Consider the following 11,428-nt stretch of genomic DNA (forward strand, 5'->3'; position numbering starts at 1 on the left):
TTATCACTGCTGGACATTATTTGCATGCACTATTTAGAGTGCTAAAGAGAACTTTTTTCATTATTTATTATTTATTAATTTATTCATTTAGACAAGCAGGATACTTTATATTGAGCACTAAGCACTTTTTATGTTGATTAAGATACTATGTATGGTGTAACAAGCACTAATAAGCACTAATTTATGGTGTAACAAGCACTTGTTTTTTCACACCTTGGTTATTTATTCAACATTCATATTTTTTGTATTTAATATTATCGCACTAGTAAGCACAGTGTTGGTTAATATTAATTTTGTTTTTGGGGTCACCCAAGCGCAGCGCATAACTTGTAAATTTATCCTATGCATGTTATATGAAGCGTGATTAGCGCATGCAGCTGGATTTAGTAAAGCAAGGCATAAGATCATTGTGGCTCACAGAATTTTCCAATTTGATTTCTGTTCCTAGTCCCTGTTCCTAGTAATATGAGGAAACATCACCTTTCCAGCTGATGAAATGTATTGGCGTCTGAACTATCTAATGCAGATACCATAGGTACATTTTGTAGCCATGCAGAATTTATAATATATTATATCCTTCAGGCAGTACAGTTTCTGTAGCATAGTTATCGTCAAAAATATCCTCAACTATTTACAAAGGTGGCACTTGCCCCTGGGGCCAGATCCCCAACCTTCTAATCAAGGAAACAAGCCCGGATCTCCATAATTACTGTATACCACAAATCCCCCACTAAACACCCTTTAGACACTTACACAATATACTGTACATCTACACAATAAAAATTAACGCTTGTCTAGCTGCTCTAAAGCAGCCTTTTTCAACTAGGGTGCCCATGCACCCTGGGGTGTCTTTCGGTTTCTTCTGGGGTGCTTTGGCAAAATACCTAAAAATTGCCCAGAAATTGTTTGCAACTAAGTGGGGGGATGAAGCCTGGCTTTTCATTAACAAAGCCAAAGGTTTTCATTGTGTACTATTATAACCTTTTAGCCACTGGGAACACAATAATTAATGATGTCATTGATTAATAAGGAGGATGTTTGAGGCTCTTTGTTTGCCCCTCTCCCTTAGCACTGGGGTCACATTAGCTGAGTGACGGAGTAGAGAAACATTGGAATACTAATCAGTACCAGTGTGCAAAGGTGTGTTTGCTTTGGAAGAATAAATCACCTCTAATATTGGGTGTCCTATGTGTGTAAATGTTGCTGCATTATATAAAACTATTAGTTTAGTTTTTACATTTTAGAAAGGGGTGCAGAATTTTAAAGGATTTCTTGACTGGAAAAGGTTGAGAATTACTGCTCTAAGGGAAACCTATGCTTAACAAAATTTGCAGGCTGCCTTTGTGTGACCTTCTTATGAAAATAACATTTGCCTGAATGTCAGGCTAATCAAAGGTCTTCAGTACCTACTAATTTTCTGACCAAACACAAGTATGTAACAATATGGTCGAGATCCTTCCAGATACTGCCATGTCAGCTGACAGCAGGCAACAGCCAGCTATAAGCTGACTCTGGGTCACAGGAGAGCAAAAGTAAGTGCACTCCTGTGACCCAGAAGAGAAATATGGCCAAAAAAACTTTGACAATACTTCTCTTTGAAAACCCAACTGAACTTTCAGTTTAGGTCCGCTAAATATATTCCAGTTGAAGCAAAAATAAAGGTGTGCAAAGCTGTACAATTGTTTTCTTTAGAAAGCCTTGAAGATAACAGCATGCTGATGGACCCATGTTTGTGTGGAAGCAGTGGGTCTCTCTGCAGAAGTCTGGCATGCCCCTGTGGATACAGAGCTAGAGCATTCCAGCATGAGTTTTGCTGATTGCAGAACTATAGGTCATAGGCTTCATGTACACTGCTGCTGGTAAACGGATGTTTAGGAGCATACAAAAAGAACAGGAAACCAAGATGGTCCCAAAGCAATTCTTCAAAAAGGAAACGGCAGCTGAGTACAAAAATTATGAAAAAGTATTTATTACAAAAATTACACTGTTCAATGACACTGTTCAAAAGTAGAACATACCTCCACCAAAATACCTAAAATTAGATAACGTTGTCTAGAAACTCAGATGGCCACCACATACAGACATTCCCCCCTTCTAAGTATCACTAAATACTTACATAGTTACATAGTTACATAGTAGGTGAGGTTGAAAAAAGACACAAGTCCATCAAGTCCAACCTATGTGTGTGATTATGTGTCAGTATTACATTACATATCCCTGTATATTGCGGTCATTCAGGTGATTATCTAATAGTTTCTTGAAGCTATCAATGCTCCCCGCTGAGACCACCGCCTGTGGAAGGGAATTCCACATCCTTGCCGCTCTTACAGTAAAGAACCCTCTACGTAGTTTAAGGTTAAACCTCTTTTCTTCTAATTGTAATGAGTTGCCACAAGTCTTATTAAACTCTCTTCTGCGAAAAAGTTTTATCCCTATTGTGGGGTCACCAGTACAGTATTTGTAAATTGAAATCATATCCCCTCTCAAGCTTGTACTTGTAAAATCGCTGGCAATAACTATGTTGGTATGGACAATAATAATGTCAATGTATTAGATTTAAGTCAGATGAATGCCACACATGATTTGAGGATCCCATCCTGGAATTTATGAAGCCATTATAATATACCATGATGTAACAAATTGGACTCCAATGGCGTAAAATGGAAAAACAAGGAGAGTTTATAAGTAATGACATGAAAAAGTCACTGGAGATGTAACTTGGAGAGTAAACACAAAGCAATTTTTCACAATTCCTCTGCAGGGGTCATACTACTGGCAGTTACTAAGGCTACTAGGTAACATATGCAGGCCGGTTAGTGTATCACTATGGGGCAGGTGAGTGTGTGTATGAATAAACTTCCCCCAGCTGGGAGTTAGGGAACAATACAGCTCACCGCTCTCCACTCTGCTGATAGCCACCTCTGCCACTGCACATGTATTAAGCCGAAGTCCAAACTGCTGATGACCCAAGGAATAGTCTCCGTCCGTCCATCCAGATCACTGGTACAGAGCTGATAGAGGTCTCTCTAGTTGTTTGTGGGCATACGTCCAGCCCGAACACTCCAGCGGCTCCTTCGGATCTCCCAGGAAGTGCCGAGGGGGATTGTCAGCTGGTGGGAGGACCTGAGTCTGCGCTACAGGGAGTATGATGGCGTCATGTTGACACATTTCACTCATGACCCGAGTTTGTTCAGAGCATTTAGGAGCAGTTGGGCATTTTTTTCAACTGCTCCTGAACTCTCCTCTATGTTATCTTATCAGTACATGTACACAGGGTCATTTATAGTCGTTTCTAGACAGTTGAGTTTAGAGGCTTTTTTTGGAAAGCAAAAAAATGGGTTCAGAAGCTGAGTTTAGAGGCATTTCAAGCGCCAAACGCTTCTAAACATGGCTAAGTGCGGTAACTCACATGTAGACATGTTTCATTTACAGGCGTTTTTCATTTTTGGATATTTAAAAAAAAACATTTTTTTTTTAAATGCTTCTAAGTTCAAATGCGACAAAACGCGGCAACGGGCCCGTAAACACAGCAAAACTGACATTTTAAACGTGGGTTACTATCGGTCAAGTTAAATCGTTCAGGAGAGGTTGTAAAAACGTCCCATGTACATGAAGCCTAACTCAACAGGGGATGTATCATACTTCTTTAGAGAGACCATTCTCTACAACATGCTAGTAAGGGACAGGCTTTTCCAGTCAGGGTGTGGCTGCTTTCCAAAGGCCACACATTTTCCATTTTTATATTTGGACTTTTAAACATTTTCAAAAGATCAGTTTAATTTGCTGTATACTTGTTCCAGGTTTTGAAGGAGTTCTGTCTCAGCAGGTTGGATTCCCCTATCTACTTCTATTGTTTGGATGGGGGAATCTGTACTTTTTTTTCCTTCAGCCCGCTGACTGAACACAAACAAAAAACAATATGTCAATATGTCAATATGGCCAACCTTAAAAGCGGGGGTTCCACCCAAATTTTAAACAATATCTGTATGTATTCTCTTCCTTGCCTAGATGCTGACATGCCGTTTAAAAAAATTTAAATCGCCGTAATTAGTAGTAATTACCTTTTATTTTTCTATTCTTCTTTGCACTTCCTGGTTCTCCTCCCGTGGGAGTAGGCGTGTTTCTAGCCTCTCCCAGACTCCTGGGAGCTAGTCTCAGGCTTCCCAGGATGCCACTGAGCATGTGCGGGAATGAGCGGTGAATTCTGGGAGCACAGCATTCACCACATCCAGGAAATAAATGCTTGTGGGCTTCAAATGCCCACAATGAAGATGGAAACCGCCTGCAGTGAATAATATAAGTTATTCTTTCCGACGAAATCTGACACAGGTGGACATATTACACACAATATGTCAGTATGTAATGCTGAGAAGAAAAGTTTGTGAATGAACTCAAAAAAAAAAAAAAACAATAGATAGGTGGACCCCCGCTTTAAGAGATTTTCTTTCCTGCAAACACAGTGGCTATAACAGCGGCTAGCAATAATTGCATGTAAAATCTTGCAGGCTGTTTGTAACCAAATTGATCAATCATTCAACGTGGATACATTCAGCCTGCCCATACATGGTTCGAAACTTGTCCGGTCCCTGCTGAAACCGACTGAGATTCAAACTGTCTACAGACGGCTTTAGCAACTCGGCAAGCTCAAAACAAATTAGATCAACATAACACCCAAGCTGCTAGCATAACACCCAAGTTACTAGCATTTTTGAGAAGGAGGTCAACAACAGAAGCATATAGGTATATTTTGGAGGCACTAGGTGTGGTGTCAGGGGTGGTGGTGGTGTATTATTAAAATAATTTTGGATGGATACTGCAAAAGCTTTAAATTCCAGCATATCATCCATCAGATTTATAAAAGCATACATTTTTCTGCTTTTTTCTTCTGATATTTCAGAATCAAGAGATGTTCCTGTCATTGAAGTCTCTACAAGTGTTGACCTTCCTTGGAATTTTCTGCTTCAGCTATCTTCTTGCATCAGCGAACAACGAAAAGTAATGGTTTTATCGAGTTTACAAGCCTTTTTTTTAAACATTTTTAGAAGTTAGATGAAATGTTATAATTTCAAAGCTAATGTGTTGGTCAGTACATTTGATCCTAAAGCCTACTGCCAGTCAAAAAATTTTGTTTAGTTTTAGACAGAGTGTGGAAAGGTTAGAACCCCTTTCAGACCTATCGCCACTAGGGAGATTTAGCTTGCTTCCTGTCAAGACGTGATGGGAAATCCCATCACTGTGGAAACACTTTTTTTCAGTAAAATGGATTTAGGTTATAACTTCTGTCACACTGTTATAACTGTCTGTGTCTTACTATCCCAGTGACAACAATTCCCCTTATTTCTTGTTCTGCCATCACAAGGACAGGGAGTATGGTGAAATCCTTTTAACAAAGTCAAAGACAGCAAAAAAAAGACTTAAAAAAGTTATCTAGAACAAAAAAAGAAAACGCAAATCAAGAAAAAAGTTTTGGCTTGAGTTAAGCTATAAGATTACAACATGCGGTAGTTATTTGTATTATGCTGGCCATAGATGCAGCAATACGATCATTTATTAATATATTATAAGTTCAATGAAAGAATCATATCTGTAAATGATTGATTGTAGTAACTACTTGCAAAATGATTCAGGCAAAGCAATACAATTCAACCAAAATCATCTTTTTTCATGTGTGATGATGGATTGTTTTCAAACCAAATGTCTTTATAAACAATATAATTATTTTAAATGACTAATTGATCCTATCTGCTATGTACATGGCCAACATTACAGTCATCTTTGGTAGTGAAGTACATAATTCACACAAATTCATAGACATCATAACTTTAATGCTGAAATTTAGCTAAGAAAATACATTCCCTACAGCTTTAGCCACACCATTTACTTGTAATTCATGATGTGCTGGATCCTGGTGAAAACTTCACTGCAGGGATGCCTGTCCTCTTCCTGTATCTGAACTTCTGACATTGCAGGGGTTTTCATCTTTAGATCTTTAGGCAGAACAGCAGTACAGATGTTCTGACAGAGACACATCTCCTCCTCCCGCCTCCTCCATTGAAAAAAGTTATTTAATCGATTTTCTGCTTTAACACGCTCTGTGTTTGGGGGGGAGAATCCTGTGACAGATCAGATTCTCACTGCATTCGCAGATCGTGTTACAAATAGTGTAATCGGTGCAAGATCTTTTCTCAATGGAGGAGAGGGCAAGAGGGGGCATGTCCCTGTTGAATCATCTGCACTTCTGTTTTGCCTGAAGACCCAAAGCTGTTAATGATGAAGCTCAGAGACAGGAAGAGGACAGGCAACCCTGCACAGGAGATTTCTCCAGGATCTAGCTGTATGGACAACAGGGGACATACTTTATTACAACTAATTACTAATTGATATGATTAAAGTTGTAGGGATTTTTTTTAGCTAAGCTTTAATATCTTTACAGCCTACAATTGTAAGAAGACAAAGCTCTACTACTGGTGGAGCCACTATGTAAATGGAAGATGCCTTTAACTATGCACTAGCCTTCTTTGCAAAGAACAGGAGAGCCAGGTTACCTCTACCAGGAGCATTGCTGCATTGTGTGTTGCCGAACAGGTTCCAATAAAACGGAACAGGCTGGAAGCCTACAGTAGGCAATTAGCCTACATTTCAGCATGGGACCTGAGTTAAGTTTTATATTACTCTAGGCTGTAAATATACATTTGTAGATGATTATCTCCCCTTAATTAGGACCTTACCAGCCTGCTCCTCCTCCGTTCTTCACTACCAATGCTAAAAATAGGAGCATTGCTAGCACAATTGCATCGCTCCCAACTGTCCCTGATTTTTAGGTACTGTCCCTGGTTTTGAACAAAGATCATCTGTCCCTCATTCCTTCTCATTTGCCTCTCATTTTGGACTGATGCATATACCTGTATATAAAATGCACTATTTACCAATCAAAGTGTTTAACAATGCTAAACCTTTTATCCAGTTTCTAAATTGCTGCATTTGTATATTTCAAAAGCCAATATAAAGGAATAGAAGTGGTAAAAAAAATGTATGGGCTTAACTAATATTTTTTTATAATTCTCCTTAAAGTTGGTGTGGTAGGGGGTGTGTTTTATGCCTACACACTTTTGCTAATAGGTGTCCCTCATTCCCATCTCAAAAAGTTGGGAGGTATGCAACTAGGCATGCATTGCCACACTAAGGCTAATTGAAATCTTTATTTGCACTTAGAGAACAAGCGTAAAGTGGCAGGAGAAGCAAAATCATCTTCACTCAATGTTCTTGTACTGGAGAGAAAAGTCATTGAGATGAAAGGGAGTCAGTGATTTTTTTCTGGCTATTTAAAAGTTGTTCATCAAATCTTTTTTAGTTCTGTACATCTTCCAATAAGTGTAATTATTCCAGATTAATAAAAATAAACACAGTGCACTTTCTAAAACCATATACTGTAATAGACTATGAATGCCAGATCATTATGATGTGTGATATACTAAAGGCCATCCAGGACATTTGGTTTTAAAGTGATATTAAAGGCTGAATTATTATTTTTTTAAATAATAACCATGTCATACTTACCTGCTTTGTGCAGTGGTTTTGCACAGACCAGCCCTAATCCTTCTCTTCTCAGATCCTCTGTTGGCGCTCCTGGCCCCTCCCTCCTGCCAAGTGCCCCCACAACAAGCAGCTTGCTATGGGGTTTCCAGAGCCTCTGCTCTGTCTGTCCATTTAGACACAGAGCTCGGCCGGATCTCTCCTGATTGGCTCACTGGCTGTGATTGACAGTAGCTGGAGTCAATGGCTCCCATTGCTGTCCCAGCCAATGAGGTGGAAGAGACCAGGGAGAGCTGCTGCTCTTGTGCATATTGCTGGATCGAGATGTGGCTCAGGTAAGTATAGGGGGGGGGGGGCTGCTGCAGAGGGATTTTTACCTTCATGCATAGAATGCATGAAGGTAAAAAGCCTGGAGTCTTTACAACCACCAAATGCCTGTTTGTATGCTTACATAAACTAAGGTTTGGTGGTTTAAAAAATAACTGTGTCCTTTGAGTTATCTACCCAGTTGGTGTAGTGAGTTCCTTTTATCATGCTAGTAGTGTGTCTAGGCAATTGCATCAGTTCTGATTGATGTACAGGCAAATGGCAGTGTGAGATATCACAAAGTTTTTGTTTAACTTCTGTCTACATTTTGTTTATTATAGAGAAAGATCAGTTGCAGAGACTCAGCTAATGCATGATACAGGAAAGATGATTGAAGAAATAACTCGTCAAAGATGGTTGCAAAGTTTACTGGATACCATTCACAACCCAGGCCGAAGAACGCATTTGGTGCTGAGACAAAATAAGTAAATTAATCAGTAATACACTTGCACCAACTATATGCAATGAAATAAAATGAAAAGTTTTAGAAACTGTATGAAACTTTCAATCAAATGGCCAGATGAGTATATACAGTAATGATCACATGTACTATACATAGTTAAATGCCATTAATTATCAAATGCAAAGTGAACATTCAACTTCCATCAATTATACAGGACAATCATCTTATGACTGAAAGCAATATGTTGGCATATATTGTAAGTCTAAACATATATCTACATTCTGTGACCCTGATTTGGTAATTTTCCCCAAAAATTAAGATATTCTACTTCAGCTATAGCCCAACTTCATTGTACAGTTCAAGTTTCTTAGCTGAATGCTGGTTCACACTAAGAAAATTCAGGAATGTATAACATTTCATCTTCCTGAGTGTGACATACATTTGCTAAGCCTAGTATGGCAAGAGTAACTATAGAATGGCACTACTGGTTAAAATTACTTTTAGAGGGACTGACATAGAAGGTGTAGAACACTGGTGTTCAAATTCAGTTGTCAAGGGGCACCAATAGCGCATGTTTTCCCACTACTGGATAGAAGCAGTGCTGCATAAATTAGTAACCTGCATTGCTAATGTGTTACATTGCTAATTATCTTACCTGTGAGACTGTGAAGAGGACTAAATACAGCCACTCTTGGTGGCCATTGAGAAATGGTGTTGACCACTAGAATAAAAGCTACACTGAACATTGCCCGGTATGACTTAGTAAAAGCTCCCAACAGCCTAGAAACATTCTCAGAGAGGGTTGTTTTTCTGACATGAGTAAGTCATCAGTTCAGGCCCTATCAAATGAATCATAAGACAACACCGTACATCACAATTCCCTTGCTTCAAGAATAATACATTTTACCTTTTATTTTGTAGAGAAAGGTCTGTTGCTGAAGCCCAGCTAATGCACGACAAAGGAAAGACTATTGAAGAAATCACTCGCCAGAGATGGTTACAAGGATTGCTGGGAGCTATTCACAACCCTGGCCGGAGAGAAGCCTCTCTACTGAGGAACTTACGTCGGGAAGTAAATGGAGCAGGCTATGAAGAACATCAAAGGCTTAGCGTCAATAAAAACAACCAGAACCTGCAATACAAAAACCTAAATACTGCACACAGTAAAAAGATATCTGAATAAAAATGCTGGGAATTAAGAGATTAGTTTGTTCAGTGCTACATTTAGACTGAGTCCATGTTTCACCTTCATAAAAGCTGACATTGTGGTAGTGGTTGGGTTGAGACTCACACTGGACTTAGTATAACAAAATCAATTTCACAGTTACATCCACATCAGCTTTTTTTTTGGTAATCTTAGCATAGTTGCCTTTTTTTGTTTTAAGTCAGTGAATTAAAGTACTATAAAAGCACAATTCTGAAAATGGATTAAAAAGATCATATATTATAAAAATTATTTACAGCTTGGGGAATATTGCTTCACATGAAAGGTGCTCACAAACCTATGGGTGTGTTTTAGACTAAAGGCTACTCCCTGGTACATACTTTACAGGAGACCACACATGAGCTATGGTTTATTTCAGTGTTCACATTATTTTACCCATTCCAATAATCATAGGAAGAGTGAACTAAATTACTTGAACATCAGTTACTTTTTCAGCTAGTGAAAACTGCAAGCAGGCCTTTGTGTGAATTTGTTCACAATTCAATAAGGAAACCATGAGAATTACTGGGGAATAATCCATAATAAATTTGGATACAAATTATATACACTGTACTTATGCATACAATTAATTATTTGGCAAGACTAGTAAATGCAACCGAATTTGAACCCTGCAAGCAATCAAATATGAAACGATGCAAAGCACAAGCTAATACCATAATACATTTTTCCCCAGAAGTTCAGGGGAGATGGAAGTCTATGAACTGTGTACACTAGCAAGTCTATTTAGATTAACTTTTGCATTTACTAGAAGACCAGAAGACGAGAAGACCAAGATGCTCATAAGACATGTTCAACAACAGTATGCCAGCACCCCAAGCATCTAATGTTGTCATGCAACTGTAACAATGATGGATCTGTTGCTAAAATTGATTCTCTTTATTTATGAACGTGTTTATTTATGTTGACAGGTGTAAATAAGAATCCAACAGACCACATACCATCTTCCATACCTTCGATGTCTATCACAGGTTTTTCCTGCACCACTACAACTGGAGCTTGTCTCCATACCATAGTTGCTGTAAAGTTGTTTGCATGATGTACATCAGGAACCCTGAGATCTGCACTTCAAACTTTTAAGAATGCACTTTTAAAGGTTCTTGGGTTACAATTTTAAATGATTCTTACAGGTTGGTGTAGGCCACTGAGCAAGTCCCCACTCCGCTTCCTCTCAGATAAGACAGCTTCCCACTTGTTGTTGATGGAACCCTCCATAATATTGTGCCATACTCCTGGCCATAGGCTCGCTCACAACATTCCGAACCGTAGGCCTTAAAATCTGCATAAAATTAATTTTCCGCACTTTACTATAACTTCACAAAGATTTCCGTGACATCTGACATCACATTTGACACACTAGCAGACTTCTTCAGAATGTAGACATTCAGTAGTTGTCATTTTTGTGCAGAACGCTCCTTTACACCTCTTCTCCTTGAGAGCACCATTGATTTGGGATTTCTTCCCTATATACTAAGTCCATTTAGCTTTCATCAAGAGTAAGATTAAGGTGCCTTCTATAGTATACCAGTCTCTTCCCAATATCCCTTTATGGCTCTGCCCAGCCAGCCATGCTCCCCGATAGCATATCTTCCCAAGCTCTCACCACTATATACACATGCTGTGCCACCTTGTTTGGGACTTTAGTCCTGCAAAAGGGCCCTTTGGGTTAGCACTGCAGGAGACTACATCTTGACAGCTCTGGGGTATTTGGCTCCCATACTCATTCTGAGACTGGACCCCATCCACACTGACAGTTATGTGGACACTAACTCCACCCATTACATCAATAGAGGAGAGTTCTCTCTAAAAGGGGCAATAACACCTAATTACAATTTTCTCTTTACCAGACTTTGGGAACAGAGCCATCTAGTGGTAGGCAAGCTAACTGCACCTGCTAAAAAGTG

General features: G+C 39.1%; 1 protein-coding gene across 1 annotated transcript in view; it reads left to right on the top strand.

Annotated features, from left to right (window-relative positions):
- Nucleotides 1–10,278, top strand: part of PTH (parathyroid hormone) — a 104,793-nt gene extending 94,515 nt beyond the window's left edge. The window contains exons 2-4 of the mRNA XM_073617979.1: nucleotides 4,898–4,995; nucleotides 8,181–8,324; nucleotides 9,224–10,278. Coding sequence (XP_073474080.1) covers nucleotides 4,907–4,995; nucleotides 8,181–8,324; nucleotides 9,224–9,485 — 495 coding nt within the window. The 5' untranslated portion in view covers nucleotides 4,898–4,906 and the 3' untranslated portion in view covers nucleotides 9,486–10,278. The remainder of the gene's footprint in view (nucleotides 1–4,897; nucleotides 4,996–8,180; nucleotides 8,325–9,223) is intronic.
- The last annotated feature ends 1,150 nt before the right edge of the window (nucleotides 10,279–11,428 follow it).

The sequence above is a fragment of the Aquarana catesbeiana genome, linkage group LG02, assembly GCF_042186555.1.
Source record: "Aquarana catesbeiana isolate 2022-GZ linkage group LG02, ASM4218655v1, whole genome shotgun sequence".
Taxonomy (NCBI): domain Eukaryota; kingdom Metazoa; phylum Chordata; class Amphibia; order Anura; family Ranidae; genus Aquarana; species Aquarana catesbeiana.